Source organism: Lepidochelys kempii, chromosome 11, assembly GCF_965140265.1.
Source record: "Lepidochelys kempii isolate rLepKem1 chromosome 11, rLepKem1.hap2, whole genome shotgun sequence".
NCBI classification, from domain to species: domain Eukaryota; kingdom Metazoa; phylum Chordata; order Testudines; family Cheloniidae; genus Lepidochelys; species Lepidochelys kempii.
The window spans coordinates 144,503-164,407 of NC_133266.1; the positions used below are offsets into that span (position 1 = coordinate 144,503).

Here is a 19,905-nt window from a genome sequence, read left to right on the forward strand (position 1 = left end):
CTTAACCGGGTCCATGTTAGCCTCACCGAGTGGCAGAGCCACCCTCGAGGGGCCCACTGCTGTCAAAATGTCCAGCAGGCTATGAGAAGACTCCTTGACCACCTCTGCTTGGATGCCCATATTTGATGCCACCTGTTTTAACAAGTCCTGGAGAGCCTTGTGGTCATCTTGGGGAGGAGACATGCCAGCTGCCAATACCATCTCCTCTGGGGAGGAGGAAGCCAGCATCGACTGAGGGCCCTCCACCCCTCCTTCTGTATCGGCCGAGACCCATAGGCCCTCCTCTTGATGCTTGGTACCGGAGTCTAGATCAGGAGTCTCCCATCAAGGCACTGGTGGTGCTCTACTCTTGGAGGCCACCAAATAGGAGTGCCTTGAGAGAGGACCCTGGGCTGGCACCAGCCTCCAAGGACCAGAGGGCAAGCACTCGGTGATACGCTTGTGTTTGGTTTGGTGGGGGTAGGAGTGCCACGGGGAGTAGCACAGGTGGCTGCAAACAGAGTATGACCCTACTTCTGGCTCCGAAGACAGAGGCGACTAGGGAGGTGTGGACCCCATCAGTGCCGGAGATCAATGCTGTGATAGTGAAGCCTGCGCTGAGGCTAGCATGGAGGGTTTTCCCCTGGATGGTACCACGGTCCTGATTCCAGGCAGAGGCTGGGAGAAGTTGGTTCCCTGGCTGATGATACCAGCGGCACCAATTCCTGCACCGCTGGAGATACAGACAGCAGCAGCGAGAGCAGGTCCTGGGTGCTGCAAATGCCTCCGGAGTTGACAGCACTGTAAACATACTGGTAACAGGCTGCCTGCTTGAAGACAGTACCAAGGAGTTAGCAGGACCTGTGTAGGCTCCTGAGTTGCTGGTACCAGCTGTTGTGGGAAGAAGAAGAGTGGCCTGATACAGGTCTCACTTTATCCCTGTCCCCAGGCCTGGCTGACTTCAGCACCAGGAATTGACCCCTCTCGTGCAGTGGCCTCTTGTGCTTCTTCTTAGGCACCAGGGATGGGGAATGATGCCAAGACTCTCGCACAGTGAGAGGAGCACTCTGCACCAACGCCAAGGTACTCAGTGCCGAGTCTGAGCGACTCAGTTCTGAAGCAGGTCTCAGAGCTGCCTCTACAAGAAGGACTTTTAATCTCACCTCTCAGTCCTTTTTTGTGTGAGATTTGAAGCCCTTACAGATCTGGCAGCAGTCCTTCCTGTGAGTCTCTCCCAAGCACTTGAGACAATTCGAGTGCGGGTCACTCAGGGGCATTGACATGCCGCAGGAGGCACAGGCCCTGAAGCCTGGTGAATGAGGCATGCGCTGGCATCAGGGAACGGATGAACTTCACCAACTGAAGCAGAAAAGGTCCAACCCTAATAGACTAAAACTGACTAAACTATATACAATGATACACACTACAAAAAAAACAGCAAAAACCACTGGGAAAGTTTGCTGAAGCAAAGAGAGCAGCTCCAGTGACCATCATGGGCAGTACGAAGGAACTGAGGGGGTGCAAGGTCGGGAGGGCCCTTTATACCAGCGCTCTAAGCACGTGGCACCTGAGGGATACCACTGGAGGAAAATTTCCGGTAACTGTGCTCGGGGTGCGCACACACCTACACTGGAAAGGACATGTGCTAGCACTCAAAGAAGAAATGGGAGATGCTGGTATGGCAGGCATGGGGGAATGGAAGAGCATGGGGATGCAGAGACCCCTGGCATGGGAGGAAAATGGGCAGTCATGGCATGGGGGAGAAGGGGGAATGAAGGTGCACACAGAGTCCCTGGCATGGGAGGAAATGGGGGGCACACTGGGCCCTGACATGGGGAGGAAGGCAGAATAGGGGCACACACAGAGCTCCTGGTGGAAGGGATGGGAGACCTTGGCATGAGTGGGGAAGGGGGAAAATGGGATATGCAGAGTCCCCGGCATGTGGGGGCAGAGAATGGAGGACCCTGTGTGATGATATTGGGGCTCTGGCTATACAACTTATGAATTCTGGTTGCTACTGCAAAGTTATTATGAACTGTTACTATGGAAACTGCTGTACCATGAATGCCTGTTGGCTGTTTATCCCCCAAGTCTTACCAGCTTGAAAAGCATGTCTTCCTCAGACAAGGACAATGTGAAGGTACTTCATGTTAACAATGGTGCTTTGAATCGACAACAGAGATGCTGAGTAGCTTTGCTCAAGCTGGGAAATGTGAAGGAAGCGGGGGGGAGGAGGGGGAGTTTGAAGCAATGGCAAATTACCAAACACAGAAGAAAGAATGACAGGAGACCAGCCTCAGGATTAAATAAGGAGTCACACGGGGAACTGGAAAGAGGGCCATCCCGGAACAGGAAGCTTTGGAAAGAAGAGAGGAAGATCGCAGAAGCTGGGGAGGAAGTGTGCATGCGGGAGAAACAACCCAGCATATAGGGGTCTGCATGAGGCAAGGGGCTACTTCCCTGAGCTCATGGGCTACTGCCCTGAGCCCATATAGCCCCCCAAGGACTGCTAAGGGAACGGTGAGCTAGCAATCACCACTGTGGTTAGGACATTCATTGTTTTCTAAATAATGATATAAAGCACAAGAAAATACAGATCAAGTAAAAGAGCAATCGTGTTGGACTCTGGGCAAAGTGTCTCCCCTTGTTAAATGCTTTACAGTTCCACACTTCTCCAGAGAGAAATAAACCATGAACCAGAAGGCTCACAAATTTTAGTGGGATATTGGCACATGGTGTGTTTAAGCAACTGGGGTATTTTGGAGGTTAGAGGTGGTCCTGAGGAGTAAAGAGCTCCATGTCCAGGAAGGGGTAGCAGACAGAGTTAGGGCCCAGGAAATGTAACAGAGAGACTAAGGAAGGAAACTGAGCTGCAGCCTGCTGAGACCCAGGGAAGCTTAACCCACCCAGGGATCCAAGACTTTGACTCCCTTCACAGCAGTCTTATGGGGAGCCAACCGGATCTGTGACACACTAAGATGGAGGGGAGGGAGCAGTGGGGTGGGTCACAGAACCTATGGTGGAGGGGAGGTTGGGCATGCTGGTATAGAGAGAAAGTGAGAATGAGGAGGCTCACAGAGCCCCGAGCATGCGGGAGGGGGCAACTGCAGATACACAGAGCCCTGACATTGGGTGGGGGGTTGGCAGGGAGTCATTGAAAAAGAAGGAAATGGGTGGGTGGTATACAGAGAGGTTGTTGGGAGAATGGAGGGATAGAATAAGCCCCTGGTGTTTGCCATGAGTTCAGCCTATACAATCATGAAGTCTGAGACCCCTGAGTTACAAACAACACCCAAGATCACTGCACCTGCATCTTTGTGGGTAGCCACTCTCACTGTTTCTCCCGTACAGGCAGTCAGTTTATGTGGGTGTCTCACACTTTTAAAATAGGAAAATATGATTGTAAAAAAACCCCACAAAAATTAGCAGGGACTTGGGAGGGGTGTAAAACTGGAACAAATTTTCACAATTTTTTTTTAAATGGACAGTGTCAATTTGGAACAAATTGATAAATTAACAGTAATAAGTCACCAGGATCAGGTGGTACTCACCCAAGAGCTCTGAAATAACTCAAATATGAAATTGCAGAAATACTAACTGTGGTATGTAACCTCTCTCTTAAATCAGCTTCTGGACCAGATGACTAAAGGATAGCTAATGTGATGCCAAATTTTAAAAAGGCTCCAGAGAGGATCCTGGCAATTACTGGTTAGCAAGCCTAATTTCAGTACCAGGCAAATTGGTTGAAACTATAGTAAAGAACAGAATTATCAGACATATACATTAACATGATTTGTGGGGAAGAGCCTACATGGCTTTTGTAAAGGAAAATCATTCCTCACCAATGTATTGACTAGGGACTGAATGGCTAGGCAGCAGTTCTGCGGAAAAGGACCTAGGGGTGACAGTGGACGAGAAGCTGGATATGAGTCAACAATGTGCCCTTGTTGCCAAGAAGGCCAATGGCATTTTGGGATGTATAAGTAGGGGCATAGCGAGCAGATTGAGGGACGTGATCATTTCCCTCTATTTGACATTGGTGAGGCCTCATCTGGAGTACTGTGTCCAGTTTTGGGCCCCACACTACAAGAAGGATGTGGATAAACTGGAGAGAGTCCAGCGAAGGGCAACAAAAATGATTAGGGGTCTGGAACACATGAGTTATGAGGAGAGGCTGAGGGAGCTGGGATTGTTTAGCCTGCAGAAGAGAAGAATGAGGGGTGATTTGATAGCTGCTTTCAACTACCTGAGAGGTGGTTCCAGAGAGGATGGTTCTAGACTATTCTCAGTGGTAGATGAGGACAGGACAAGGAGTAATGGTCTCAAGTTGCAGTGGGGGAGGTTTAGGTTGGATATTAGGAAAAACTTTTTCACTAGGAGGGTGGTGAAACACTGGAATGCGTTACCTAGGGAGGTGGTAGAATCTCCTTCCTTAGAAGTTTTTAAGGTCAGGCTTGACAAAGCCCTGGCTGGGATGATTTAATTGGGGATTGGTCCTGCTTTGAGCAGGGGGTTGGACTAGATGACCTCCTGAGGTCCCTTCCAACCCTGATATTCTATGATTCTATTAGAATTCTTGGAGGGAGGCAACGAACATGGACAAGGGTGATCCAGTGGATACAGTGTACTTGGACTTTCAGAAAGCTTTTCACAAGATCCCTCACCAAAGGCTCTTAAACAAAGTACTCAGTTATGCGATAAGAGAGAAGGACCTCTCATAGTTAAAAACACAGGAAACAGAGGGTAAGAATAAAAGGTCAGTTTTCAGAATGGAGAGAGGTAAATAGTGGTGTCCCCCCGGGGTCTGTACTGGGACCAGTGCTGTTCAACATATTCAAAAATTACCTGGAAAAAAGGGGTAAAAAGTGAGGTGGCAAAGTTTGAAAATGATACAAAATTACTCAACGTAGTTAAGTCCAAACCAGATTGTGAAGAGTTACAAAGGGATTTCACAAAACTGGGTGACTGGGCAACAGCAGATGAAATTCAGTGTTGATAAATGCAAAGTAATGCACATTGGAAAACAAGACCCAAACTATATATACAAAATTATAGGGTCTAAATTAACTGATACCAGTCAAGAAAGTCATTGTGGCTAGTTCTCAGAAAACATTCGCTCAATGTGCAGCAGCAGTCAAAAAAGCGAACAGAATGTTGGGAACCATTAGGAAAGGGATAGATAATAAGACAATAAATATCATAATGCCACTATATACATCCATGGTATGCCCACACCTTTCTGGTTGCCCATCTCAAAAAAATTATACTAGAAATGGAAAAGGTACAGAGAAGGGCAAGAAAAATTATTACAGGTTTGGAACAGCTTCCATATGAGGAGAGATTAAAAACACTGGGACTGTTCATCTTGGAAAAGAGACAACTAAGGGGGGGGATAAAATAGAGGTCTATAAAATCATGACTGGTGTGGAGAAAAAGTGTTATTTACCCCTTCATATAACACAAGAAAAAGGGGTCACCCAATGAAAGTACCAGGCAGCAGGTTTAAAGCAAACAAAAGGAAGTATTTCTTCACACACTGCACCGTCAACCTGTGGAACTCTTTGTTAGAGGATGTTGTGAAGGCCAAGACTATAACAGGGTTCAAAAAAGAACTAGATAAGTTCCTGGAGGATAGGTTCATCAATGGCTATTAACCAGGATGGGCAGAGATGCAAAACCATGCTCTGCAGTGTCCCTAGCCTCTGTGTGCCAGAATCTGGTAAAGTGGGTCAGGGGATGGATCACTTGATGACTACCTGTTCTGTTCATTCCCTCTGAAGCACCTGGCACCAGCCACTATTGCAAGACAGGAGACTGGGCTAGATGGACCATTGGTCTGATCCAGTATGGCTGTTCTTGTGTGCCCATATAAAAACTACTGCCTCCACAAGACCTATCAACACTTAGCTTAAACTCCAGCCCCCTCCACCACCCCATAGGATCAGTACTTGAAAAAACAAACTGAGACACTCAAGACATTGCTGCAAAAAGCAAAAGCATATTCTTGTTGTAGTGCTCATCCTCTCCCTGTTCCCAGTTTATCACCTCCCGCACATTACAGCGTAAACTGTGGGAGAGAGACATTGTCTTATCTATCTGCAACATCCCAGCAGGTTTACAGGGCTGGAAAAGAAACTGAAGGAATCACTCATTCTCTTGTCTCTCTTCTTCACCCCACACTCAACTTCTTCTTCAGTCACGCCGGCCCCAGTTCCTCCTCTTCACTCTGAAGAGTCGCCCACTTTCTTGGGGAATTCCTTACCCTGAACTGGGAGCTGACGGTCGGCCTGCGCCTCTGGGTTCCCATCTTCAGAGTTTCCTCACTGCTCCGGCTGGAGACTCTTTCAAAGAGGTCATAGATGAAGTCCAGCCTGGCGGTGAGGAGGAGGGTCAGACAGAAAACACAGGACATCAGATTCTAGGGTCAGCTACGAAAGAATCAGAGCTTGGGTGCTCATTTACCACCCGACCCATGTGCCAGACATCCTACTTATACCTTCCCAAAACACCACTACACAACAATGCGGCTGCAGCACAGGGCTCAGCAGGGCATCCCCTCCATCTAGATGCACAGACCCCTAAACTGCTGCAACACTGACAGCAGCCCACACTCCAGATGCAGAGCTGCATTTCCTGTCTCTTACTACCTCGAAGCATGATGTTACACAGACAGTGTTCTGCATTCTGTCTTAAGCAGCACATCTCCTCCTTCTTGCTACACAGACCCCCAAGGAGGAACTGCTCAAACAGCAATCCATGTTCCAGCCAGATTGCTGCATCCCTTCTCTCATGGCACAGCCACACGGTATTCCAGTCACACGTCATGTAATTGCCTTCACAGATACCCACTCTTGGAGATGAACCATTGAAAGCATGTTACCCGAGAAGGCTCTGAGCCTTGAAACATATGCAGTCTGTTCCCAATCTTTCTGCTGATTTTCCTTTTCTCATGCAGAGGCATTCATTGGCTCTGGTATCTCCAAGTTATTATTATTGTTATTTCTAGCAGTTTTTACTTTTCCATCTGGCTGAAAGTTTCTTAGTTTGTCTATAACATGGACAAGGGTGATCCACTGGACTTTCAGAAAGTCTTTGACAAGATCCCTCACCAAAAGCTCTTAATCAAAGTAAGCAGTCATATGATAACAAGGAAGGTCCTCTCATGGACCAGTAACTGGTTCAAAGGACGGGGGAAAGGGTAGGAATAAACGGCCAGTTTTCAGAATGAAGAGAGGTAAATAGTGATGTCCCCCAGGGATCTGTCCTGGGACCAGTGCTGTTCAACATATTCAAAAATTATCTGGAAAAAGGGGTAAAAAGTGAGGTGGCAAATTGGCAGATGATACAAAATTACTCAAGATAGTTAAGCCCAAAGCAGACTGTGAAGCGCTCCAAAGGGATCTCACAATACTGGGTGACTAGGCAACAAAATGACAGATGAAATTCAATATTGATGATTGCAAAGTGATGCACATTAGAAAACATAAACCAAATTATAAATACAAAATGATGGGATCTAAATTAGCTGTTACCACTCAAGAAAGAGATCTTGGAGTCATTGTGGATAGTTCTCTGAAAACATCCACTCAATGTGTAGCCGCAGTCAAAAAATGCTAACAGAAAGTTAGGAACCATTAGGAAAGGGATAGATAATAAAACAATAAATATCATAATGCTCTATATAAATCCAGGATATGTCCACACCTTGAATACTGTCTGCAGTTCAGCCTCTCCTCCAGAACCTCCTACAGCTGCCCTCTGTGACTTCTTTCTCTCAGATTGTCCCTGATCATAGATAGCCCCAGGTGCTGCCCCACCCTCTTAACTGGCCAAACAGGGAGCACCAGTGCTGGCACAGGGGACCTGGACCTGCTTCATTTAAAGGGGTCAGCCACCCTGTGACATCCCTAAAATATCATCATATATCCCAGCCCACCTTCTAGCAAAGGAGTGAGATCCTGTAGCTGCTGATAGTCCATGTGTCTGAGACCCTGCACTAGGGCCCTTACCCCTAGATGATTTCATAGCAAGAGCTCCCTGTATCCAAAGGCCCTCAGAAGGAACATCAGATGGCAATGAGGTGACCTCTGAAGGTCCTAGGAACTTAGGACTGAGGCCTCCTGTGTCCTCAAGTCCAGTGCCCCTCCATTGCAGGCCCTCAGTTTGGAGCTCTCCGATCCAGGTTCCCAAGCCCAAGAACTTCAAGAAAAAACAGGCAGAGGGAAGAGGACAGAAAAATTCTGAGTATAGCTCTTTATGCCTTGCTAGAAGCTTAAAGGGGCTGTAAAGATTTATAACAGCACCCTGGAGGATTCCCCCCGCACAGTGATGGCACAGGACCACCATGGCTAGCCCAACACCCTCTGCCCCATACAGCCCCCAGCATGGGGGAGCGCCATGGGATTGGTCAGGGACACAGTGGGAAAAGAATCATAGAATATCAAGGTTGGAAGGGACCTCAGGAGGTCATCTAGTCCAACCCCCTGCTCAAAGCAGGATCAATCCCCAACTAAATCATCCCAGCCAGGGCTTTGTCAAGCCTAACCTTAAAAACCTCTAAGGAAGGAGATTCCATCACCTCCCTAGGTAACCCATTCCAGTGTTTCACCACGCTCCTAGTAAAATAGTGTTTCCTAATATCCAACCTAAATCTCCCCCACTGCAACTTGAGACCATTACTCCTTGTTCTGTCATCTGCTACCACTGAGAACAGTCTAGAGCCATCCTCTTTGGAACCCCCTTTCAGGTAGTTGAAAGCAGCTATCAAATCCCCCCTCATTCTTCTCTTCTGCAGACTAAACAATCCCAGTTCCCTCAGCCTCTCCTCATAAATCATGTGCTCCAGCCCACTAATCATTTTTGTTGCCCTCCGCTGGACTCTTTCCAATTTTTCCACATCCTTCTTGTAGTGTGGGGCCCAGAACTGGACACAGTACTCCAGATGAGGCCTCACCAATGTCAAATAGAGGGAAATGATCACGTCCCTCAATCTGCTCGCTATGCCCCTACTTATACATCCCAAAATGCCATTGGGCCTTCTTGGCAACAAGGGCACATTGTTGACTCATATACAGCTTCTCATCCACTGTCACCCCTAGGTCCTTTTCTGCAGAACTGCTGCTGAGCCACTCGGTCCCTAGTCTGTAGCGGTGCATGGGATTCTTCCATCCTAAGTGCAGGACTCTGTACTTGTCCTTGTTGAACCTTGTCAGATTTCTTTTGGCCCAATCCTCTAATTTGTCTAGATCCCTCTGTAGCCTACCTACCTCTCCTCCTAGTTTAGTGTCATCTGCAAACTTGCTGAGGGTGCAGTACATGCCCTCCTTCAGATCATTAATGAAGATATTGCACAAAACCGGCCCCAGGTCTGACCCTTGTGGCACTCTGCTTGATACCGGCTGCCAACTAGACATGGAGCCATTGATCACTTCCTGCTGAGCCCGACGATCTAGCCAGCTTTCTATCCACCTTATAGTCCATTCATCCAGCCCATACTTCTTTAACTTGCTGGCAAGAATACTGTGGGAGACAGTATCAAAAGCTTTGCTAAAGTCACGGAATAAACACATCCACTGCTTTCCCCTCATCCACAGAGCCAGTTATCTCATCATAGAAGGCAATTAGACTAGTCAGGCATGACCGTCAGGCAGACTAGTCAATCCATTCTGACTGGTTCCTGATCACTTTCCTCTCCTCTAAGTGCTTCAGAATTGATTCCTTAAGGACCTGCTCCATGATTTTGGAGGCCACAGCAGTTTGCATTTTTGGTATTGTAGGGTGCAGAGCATCAGTAGGGAAGCTGCCATAAGCTAGAGCAGACCTTGAGACTGCTCTAACTTATGCTGGGGGCTGTGCTGTCCACTGGAGCAGCAAATGTGGCATAAAGAATCTGAAAGCCCCAGATGCAAACAGCAAATCAATGTTGCATAGATTTCGCCACTACAGCACCTGTAAAATTGTCCTGTCGGCTTCTCCTCCCCCTCTCAGGCTACTCGTTCAGCATCTCCTTTGGTGCCCCTTCTTCCTCCCCACTCTCCGCAGCGTGAGGGTGAGGATGGTATGTACATGCATGGCTATGCCTGTTAAGTACTGCAGTTCCCTGAGTCAAAGGATCCCTTGGGAGTTCCAAAGTGTCACCTTTCTGGCACAGAAAATCTTCATGGAAGAAAACAAGCAAAGTCCATCCCATAACAAAGGCAATGCTGATACTCAATATATGTTTCTTTGTATCAATTTCTTTGCAGTAAAACTGACTTCTTCTCCAGCCCCCACTCCTGCTGCCAATATACAGAGAGATAGGAACTTGGTCAATCATATAAAGTAACTCTTCCTCTCCATGACCCTGCTACCATGTGAATGCTGCTCAATTTAGTCCCACAGAGTCCTCTTCATCCCAGCCTCCCTTCTCCCCTGCTGAGCATTAAGGGCTGCTTACCTGCTATCCTTCAGCATATTTAAAATGTCATCCCGAAAGGTGTCTCTGTTCTTCTCCAGAAACCCTCTCACATCATACAATACCTGTGACACAGACAATACACACTGACTAGTACATAACAATGCAAGCAATTCAAGCCACAGTGACACCCCCTCCCCCACACATGCCAGCATACAGGGCCACCCTGCACGCAGCCCCACTGTGTGCCAATGACAGGACAACAGAGCAGGAAACTCCGACATGCCCATGCACTGCAGGCATGTGCTTAGAGCCCTGGCTCCTGGAGTCTCTCCATGAGGTCGCAATCCAGGCTTTCATGTACAAAAAAGTTGTTTCTAGCACTCAAAGTTCCAAAGAAAACCTTCAAAACGTAGAATGTCTACACTACAGAGCCTAGGCTGACATAGCTATGCTGGCATAGACCCCTAGTGTAGACGCGGCATACGCTGACAGAAGGAGTCTACCTGCCAGCGTAGAACATCTCCTCCCTGGCCAACCTGAGCTATGTCACTGGAAGCACGCCTTTGCTGAGAGAGCTGTGTCTACACCGATGGTTTTGTCAACAGAGCATACTCTTATCTTTCTCCATTCACGCACACAGATCGAGGACTGCTGACCCCGACTCCTCACAATACACACACAGCTGCCAATCACACCACACACACACACACAGTGGCCAACCCCTTCTGCCCCCCTCACATACAGCAGCCTACGCATAGGGCACTGAATCCCTTCCACACACGCAGAGAGGGAAGGTAATATCCTTCCCATATGGGAACGAACACACACGCACAGAGCACCTGTACACACCAAGGCAGAGCAGACAGATCCCATGCAAGGAATTGGCGGCTGTGATTGCAGAGCCATTGGCCATTATCTTTGAAAACTTGTGGCGAACGGGGGAAGTCCCGGATGACTGGAAAAAGGCTAATGTAGTGCCAATCTTTAAAAAAGGGAAGAAGGAGGATCCAGAGAACTACAGGCCAGTCAGCCTCACCTCAGTCCCTGGAAAAATCATGGAGCAGGTCCTCAAAGAATCAATCCTGAAGCACTTGCATGAGAGGAAAGTGATCAGGAACAGCCAGCATGGATTCACCAAGGGAAGGTCATGCCTGACTAATCTAATTGCCTTTTATGATGAGATTACTGGTTCTGTGGATGAAGGGAAAGCAGTGGATGTATTGTTTCTTGACTTTAGCAAAGCTTTTGACACGGTCTCCCACAGTATTCTTGTCAGCAAGTTAAGGAAGTATGGGCTGGATGAATGCACTATAAGGTGGGTAGAAAGCTGGCTAGATTGTCGGGCTCAACGGGTAGTGATCAATGGCTCCATGTCTAGTTGGCAGCCGGTATCAAGTGGAGTGCCCCAAGGGTCGGTCCTGGGGCCGGTTTTGTTCAATATCTTCATAAATGATCTGGAGGATGGTGTGGATTGCACTCTCAGCAAATTTGCGGATGATACTAAACTGGGAGGAGTGGTAGATACGCTGGAGGGGAGGGATAGGATACAGAAGGACCTAGACAAATTGGAGGATTGGGCCAAAAGAAATCTGATGAGGTTCAATAAGGATAAGTGCAGGGTCCTGCACTTAGGACGGAAGAATCCAATGCACCGCTACAGACTAGGGACCGAATGGCTAGGCAGCAGTTCTGCAGAAAAGGACCTAGGGGTGACAGTGGACGAGAAGCTGGATATGAGTCAGCAGTGTGCCCTTGTTGCCAAGAAGGCCAATGGCATTTTGGGATGTATAAGTAGGGGTATAGCGAGCAGATCGAGGAACGTGATCGTTCCCCTCTATTCGACATTGGTGAGGCCTCATCTGGAGTACTGTGTCCAGTTTTGGGCCCCACACTACAAGAAGGATGTGGATAAATTGGAGAGAGTCCAGCGAAGGGCAACAAAAATGATTAGGGGTCTAGAACACATGACTTATGAGGAGAGGCTGAGGGAGCTGGGATTGTTTAGTCTGCAGAAGAGAAGAATGAAGGGGGATTTGATAGCTGCTTTCAACTACCTGAAAGGGGGTTCCAAAGAGGATGGTTCTAGACTGTTCTCAATGGTAGCAGATGACAGAACGAGGAGTAATGGTCTCAAGTTGCAGTGGGGGAGGTTTAGATTGGATATTAGGAAAAACTTTTTCACTAAGAGGGTTGTGAAACACTGGAATGCGTTACCTAGGGAGGTGGTAGAATCTCCTTCCTTAGAGGTTTTTAAGGTCAGGCTTGACAAAGCCCTGGCTGGGATGATTTAACTGGGAATTGGTCCTGCTTCGAGCAGGGGGTTGGACTAGATGACCTTCAGGGGTCCCTTCCAACCCTAATATTCTATGATTCTATGATCCCTCACATATCAGATCGCAGTGCACTTTAACTTACAAACGAATTAATGAGGCCTCATTGTTATGGCCACAAAAAGGGTCCCCTAGCATTGCCGGACCACTGGGGGAGGGCACTCTTACCCACATCTCTCCAGGGGCCTGCCAAGAAGGCTGCAGTTGTAAGAGAAAGAAATGTCTTAGGAAGACAGAGGATAGTTCTGCTGTCACATCACCACACACAGCACTCAACTCAGCATCAAACAACAAAGGCCAACTAATTCAGAAGGCAGAAGTAGAGGCCTGTGTAATGTACAGTGGCAGAGTGACAGAGGAAGACTTAATCACTGAAGAAATAAGTAGCAAGGTACTAGGACAGTGGTTGTCAACCAGGGCTCCGGGGCCTCCGGGGGGGCCGTGAGCAGGTTTCAAGGAGTCCGCCAAGCAAGGCTGGCATTAGACTCGCTGGGGCCCAGGGCAGAAAGCCAAAGCCCCACTGCATGGGGCTGAAGCCCGGGGCCCTGAGCCCCGCCACCTGGGGAGGAAGCCGAAGCCTGAGCAATGTAGCTTTGTGGGGGGCCCTGTGGCGTGGGGCCATGGACAATTGCCCTGCGTGGTACCCCCTAATGCCAGCCCTGGTTTTTAGATGCAGAAAAGCAGCTGTTGTGACACAGGGGGGCCGTGGGGTTTTTATAGCATGTTGGTGAGAGAGGGGGCCCTCAGAAAGAAAAAGGTTGAGACCCCCTGCACTAGGGCACAAAGATACTTTCCCCATTTTAAAATATTCTGGTAAATTTATTTTTCAAATAGCTGTAGCACCACAGTGACTGGGATAGACTGTGAAAATATGGTCCTGAGTGTTCGGATTTCATCAAGTCATGCCGTACAGAAAATGGGATTTGAAGCATGTATAGAACATTTGTAACTATGGACCAAATTTTCAGAAGATCTCAGTCACTTATCATCCACTTGATACCAGTGGCTTAGATCCTTCTACCTGCTGTCTCCTTCCTCTTGGGCATGTTTCAAAATACAGCATGCACACCTACCTCTCCAGCATAATGCCTGATCCCAAACTGGTGATCTGTCACCCGTGGCTTCACATAGTAATGGTTACTCTGAAATAAAGAAGAAAAAGGTTTCTGGTTATCTGCCATAAGAACAAACAGGCTCATGCAACAGCTCTGTCTCCGCTATGATCCAAGGAACAGTTTTGGCGCCTAAACTGGGGTGGGTGGGGACCTTGATTGCCCCATAGCCTGACCCCAGAGGCTGCACAGTAACCTACATCTACCTTGCAAATATATATTCCAATACCATAAAAAGGCCCAATCTTCCCAGGCTCTATGAACAGAGGATTGCAGAATTGGACCCAAAACCTGCATATGTTACATATAAGGCTAGGACATGGCTGGCATGATACTAATACTTACACAGATTTGGCATTGACCAAAACTTTCGGCGCAGGATATAAAAACAAGGGAGTTTGTTTAGCATAGCAGTTCTGCACCTTTTTAGAAGAATTAATTATACTTCTCCTGTCTCCCTTTGTTTTATGTTCTTCTTTACATCTGCCTTTTCTTTCTTTCACTGGGTATCTTCTAGTCCATGTTGTTCAGCCTGTTTGCCCTTGCTGTTTCCTATTGATTTTAGTACACCCAGATTTCTCTACCACCCTCTTGCCTCCATGTCAAGAATCTTTTCTTGATTCCTTTTGCCTCCCCTTTCACTTTTGTTTTGTCCCTGTTTATTAATGTCTCTCTCCTTCCCTCCCAATCCACTTCCTTTCCTGGACTTCCCTCATTCCCTCTCAGAATAATATCCAAAGTCTTTTGTCAACATTCACCTCTCCGCTCTCCTGCGAAGCCCACGTTTTTCATCGTCCCACAACACATTCCCCACTGTCTTCCTAAGTCTCTTGCTTCTTTCTCATCCTAATCTCTCCAAAAGGTTATCTACTTTTTGGTAACTTGAGTTCTTTGAGATGTTTTGTTCCCCATGGGTGCTCCACCACAGGACATGAGTGGACCCATGCATTCTCAACTGGATATTTGAATCAGCTGTGCCCGCAGATCTGTGCCTGCACCCTACACAACCTTGTGCTCCAGAATGAGGGTATATAGGGAGGAGCAGATCTGCTGTTGGTCCAGTTTCTTCTCAACTACTGAGCCAAAAGACTCTGCAGCAGAGAGGAAGGAGGGCAGGAGGCGGAGCACACATAGGGACAAAAACTTCTCAAAGAACTCAAGTTACGAAGAGGTCAAGTATATGTCCCTATGGGTGTTCCACAATAGGTGACTCTCAAGCAGTGACTCAACGAGGAGGCGGTGCTGAGGAGGCAGATCAAGATGGTTTGGAAGACAGCATCATCAATATTGTGTCCATCTTGGACATGGATAGGATAGCACAATCTTTTAAGAACTTGTCAGCTGAGGACCAGGTTGTGACCCTGCAAATTTCTACAATGAAGGAAAGGGCTACAGAAGTGGACTGAGCACTGATGGAGTGGGCTGTCACCCTGGAGAGGGACAAGTTGTACCCCATTAGCCTCGTAGGAGGCTATGACACAAACTGAAACCCACTCTGACAATCTCTGTGTGGAAATTGATTGTCCTTTCATTCTTTTAGAGAACGATACAAACAGCCTAGGGGAAATTCTAAAGATTCTTGCTCTGTCCAGATAGAAGGTGAATGCCTTTCTAACATATAAAGTGTGGCGGCTAGCTTCTCCTCTTGAGGAATAAAGTTTGGGAAAGAATACAGGCAGATGGATATCCTGATTGAGATGAAAGTCCAGTGAGACCTTTGGTAGAAATTAAGGATGGGAACATAGCATGACCTGGAGGATTAGTGGTGTCAGAGAGCAGGCGTAGAAGAGTGTGGGGTAGGGAATAGCAGGGTATCTTCCAAAGATATGCAGCTGCATCCTCAGTTGAGTGTGTACATGCCGAACAGGCACAACCTTGGCAAATGAGTTTCTGTACCTCTCCATTTTCATGCCCACTGCCCACAAGAATCATCATACTGGATGCCTTTCTCCTAGGCTGGGGAGCACAGAGCAAAAGGTCCCACAGGATACATTGCTTCACATCAGTGTCTTAGAACTAGGGCAGTTTTTTCTGCGTGTCAGCACTTTTTCTACAACATTCAGGGTTCTTGTGTCAGAGTAACAATAAGACAACAGGACAGTGATGCACTATGTAAATCGGTAAGGGGGAGCAAGATCTCAGTCCTTATACATAGAATCACTGGAACTGGTATTTTGCCTACCGCACAGAGATTTCTGCAGTTTATCTGCCAGGTCTCCAGAACACGATGGGAGATGCAATAAGCAGAAACTTCCATCAGTACCACAAGTGGGAGCTCAGCAACCTAATCTGCCACATCATCTGCGAAGCATGGGATCTCCCCACAGTGGATCAGGTAGTTGAAAGCAGCCATCAAATCCCCCCTCATCTTCTCTTCTGCAAACTAAACAATCCCAGTCCCCTCAACCTCTCCTCGTAAGTCATGTGCTCCAGCCCCCTAATCATGGCCATGCTTTCACCCACTCCCTCCACCCCCTCTTCAGGGATTCTCCTCACATGGACCTCCTAAACCTGGAGGTTCAATCCCCTCCTTCCATCTGGGGACGATAGAGCCAGTTCCCCCAGAAATTGTGGGAAGAGGATTTTATTCCAAATATTTCCTGGTTCCCAAAAGAAATGGTGTCTGGAGGTCAATTCTAGGCCTCAGGAACCTGAACACCTATGTTATTTTGCAGCTCTTCAGTGGATCTCATTGCAACCCCAACCAATACAAAAAGCCATATTTTCTGTTCCACCTGAAAGGGGGTTCCAAAGAGGATAGATCTAGACTGTTCTCAGTGGTACCGGATGACAGAACAAGGAGCAATGGTCTCAAGTTGCAGTGGGGGAGATTTAGGTTGGATATTAGGAAAAACCTTTTCACTCGGAGGGTGGTGAAGCACTGGAATGGGTTACCTCGGGAGGTGGTGGAATCTCCTTCCTTAGAGGTTTTTAAGGTAAGGCTTGTCAAAGTCCTAGCTGTGATGATTTAGTTGGGGATTGGTCCTGCTTGGAGCAGGGAATTGGACTAGATGACCTCCTGAGGTCCCTTCCAACCCTGATATTCTATGATACCCCAGAAGTTAAGCCAACAAGGAAGGCCAGGGAACTGAGGAGGGTGGCAGTTAAAGCACATATTTGTGCAAAATTAAAGAAGGAAAAAGCAAATATTAATACAAAACAAAAACAAAAACTGAGTAAAGTAAATAAAATAATGGGTAATAGCTTCTAGGAAACAGCAGACATGCCAATTTCTCCGTCTCAAGATGTAGGCAGTTGAGAAGGAACTGGAGCTGCAGCAGGTCTGCTCGTCCCCATATACCGTCACTCTGGAGCACAGGTTGTGTAGTGTGCAGGTGTGGACAAATGGACACTGCTGATTCAAATCTCTGGTCAAGAGTACACAAGTGTGCATCTCCTGTGGTGGACCACCCGTAAGGAAACATATTCAAAGAAGCAGCTCCATTCTTTCATGAATCCAAACTCTCTCAACTTTTCCCCTTCTGCCCCATGAGGGCCACAGGATCCCCAGCAGCTATGGCTAGGCCCCTTTTTGTGCTCCTCCTGGCTTCCCTGGGTGCCAGACTTTAGCTTGTACATGGACCTCTCCTCCTCCTCACCTATAAATCCCTCCTTTCTTTATCTTCACTCAAATCCCCCAGTCTCTCATACACCTCACTGGACTCTACATTAACTACAGTCCCTCACGAAAACACAGACATAGGTGGCATTGTGGGCAGCTCAGTGAAAACTTTGTTCAATGCACAGCAGTTGCAAATAAAAAAGCAAACAAAATATTTGGAAGCATAAAGGCAAGAAATGGAAAATACTACTGAAAATATTGCAATGTAATTTTATAAATCAATGGTCCTTCTTACCAGTGATACAATATTTGATTCTGGTCACTTATCTCAGAAAGGATATACAGACAAAGAGGGGTTCAGAGATGGGCAACAGAAGCCTGAGAAATTTTCCATATGAAGAGAAACTGAAGAGACCCAGACAGTTCAGAGAAGAGATGAATAAGGGATTAGGGTGGGGGGACAAGCTACAAGTATACAATAAAATGAAGCTACAAAATAATGAACAGGATAAAGAAGGTAAATTAGGCATTTCTGTTTACCCCATCTGTCAATATAAAAACAAAGGGACATTCGATGAAATTGAAAGGCAGCAAATTTAAGACTGATACAAGGAAATATTTTTATACAGAGTGCACAATTACCCTATGTAATTACCTCAGTCATTTGATACAAGGGAGGCAAGGAACACAGTACTGTTAAAAGGATTGGGTGTTTATGTGAATAATGAAAAAATTAACAGTTCTATTAGACAAGATTTAATTCAAATAATAAAAAAAGAGGAAATAAACCCTCCTGCTTCAGATCACGAATAGACATGGTTAAGGTGTGTGTTGGGGGGGTGGATGTTTGGGAGGGGGGCAAGCAGCAGCAGGTGGGAGGTAGGTAGAACTAGGGGCCACCAAATGAAATTAATGGGTAGCAGGTTTAAAACAAATAAAAGGAAGTTCTTCTTCACTCAGCACACAGTCAACCTGTGGAACTCCTTGCCTGAGGAGGTTGTGAAGGCTAGGACTATAACAGGGGTTAAAAGAGAACTGGATAAATTCGTGGAGGTTAAGTCCATTCATGGCTATTAGACAGGATGGGTAAGGAATGGTGTCCCTCGCCTCTGTTTGTCAGAGGGTGGAGATGGATAGCAGGAGAGAGATCACTAGATCATTACCTGTTACACTCCCTCTGGGGCACCTGGCATTGGCCACTGTCAGTAGACAGAATACTGGGCTGGATGGACCTTTGGTCTGACCCACTATGGCCATTCTTATGTTCGCTACCCAAGTAGAAAATTATTCTGTAACTGCCTACTAGGGCGTTTCTCCCTCTTCCTCTGAAGCAGTTGGTGCTGGTCACTGTCAGAGACAGGATACAGGACTAGATGTACTAATCTGGTAGGGCAATTCCTATGATTAAGGCTGGGAGTCTTTCACCAGGTCACGGATTCCATGACTTTCTGGGAACTCCGTGACTTCTGCAGCGGCCGGTGTGTCTGACCCCAGGGCAATCTGAGCAACTGGGGCATCCACAGGGCCAGCGGCACTGGCTCCTTCTCGGGCGCCCCCGGGGCCAGCTGCACTGGCCGCTGCTTGGGTGGAGAGCAGAGCAGAGGAGCAGTAGAGGGGCCCTGGGCTGTGCCCCCACCAACCCCTGGAGCAGCAGCGGTGCCGCACCGGAGGCCCCCACCCAGAGCAGCAGCAACACTCTGGTGTCCCCCAGAGCACCTAAGATTTAGTCAGGGGTATTTATAATAAAAGTCATGGACAGATCGCAGACCTGACCTTTATTAAAAATACCTGTGACTAAATCGTACCTATGATCCTAGGACTGACTGCTCCAGCATTCTATGACAAAAGGCAGGAAGGAGGTTTCCCCAAACTACCAGGAATGATCAAAGACTTTCCATCAAAAACAATGAGACAGATCTGTGCCTGACCCGGGAAGATGGAGAGAGACAGCTCAACACTACAGAGCCACCGCCATTGAGGGCTGGTCTACACTACAGCTGCAAGTCGACCTAAGTTACACTACTTCAGTTACATGTCTACGCTCTGCTGTGTCGATGGGAGACGCTCTCCCACCAACTTACCTTACACTTCTCAGAAAGCTGGAGTAAGACATCAACAGGAGAGCACTCTGCCATCGACTTCGACATCACTGCATCGATCGCAGCAGTGTTGATTTAGCATAAGTATAGACATGCCCTGAGTGAGGCATCGAAACACGGGAGCAAACCCAACACACTGTGCAGTCACATCAGGGGCACTAGGAGTCAAACCCCAAACAATGGAACTGTGGCCAATGGGAGCTGCAGGGGCGGCACCTGCAGATGGGGCGGCGCACAGAGCCATCTGGCCACGCCTCCACATAGGAGCCGGAGAAGGGACATGCCACTGCTTCCAGGAGCTGCTTGAGGTAAGCACTGCCTGGAGCCTGCACCTCTGATGCACCCCAGCCCCCTACCCCAGCCCTGATCTCCCCCCAATTTTGTGAGCATTCATGGCCTGCCATTCAATTTCCATACCGAGATGTGG

General features: G+C 47.7%; 1 protein-coding gene across 1 annotated transcript in view; it reads right to left on the bottom strand.

The window, feature by feature from the left end:
• The window catches only part of LOC140895349 (unconventional myosin-X-like), a 275,404-nt gene that overhangs the window by 123,270 nt on the left and 132,229 nt on the right, over positions 1 to 19,905 (bottom strand). Inside the window, exons 16-18 of the mRNA XM_073304794.1 lie at positions 13,779 to 13,847; positions 10,415 to 10,497; positions 6,242 to 6,350 (exon numbers count right to left, since the gene is read on the bottom strand). Of these exons, the coding sequence (XP_073160895.1) occupies positions 6,242 to 6,350; positions 10,415 to 10,497; positions 13,779 to 13,847 (261 nt within the window). The remainder of the gene's footprint in view (positions 1 to 6,241; positions 6,351 to 10,414; positions 10,498 to 13,778; positions 13,848 to 19,905) is intronic.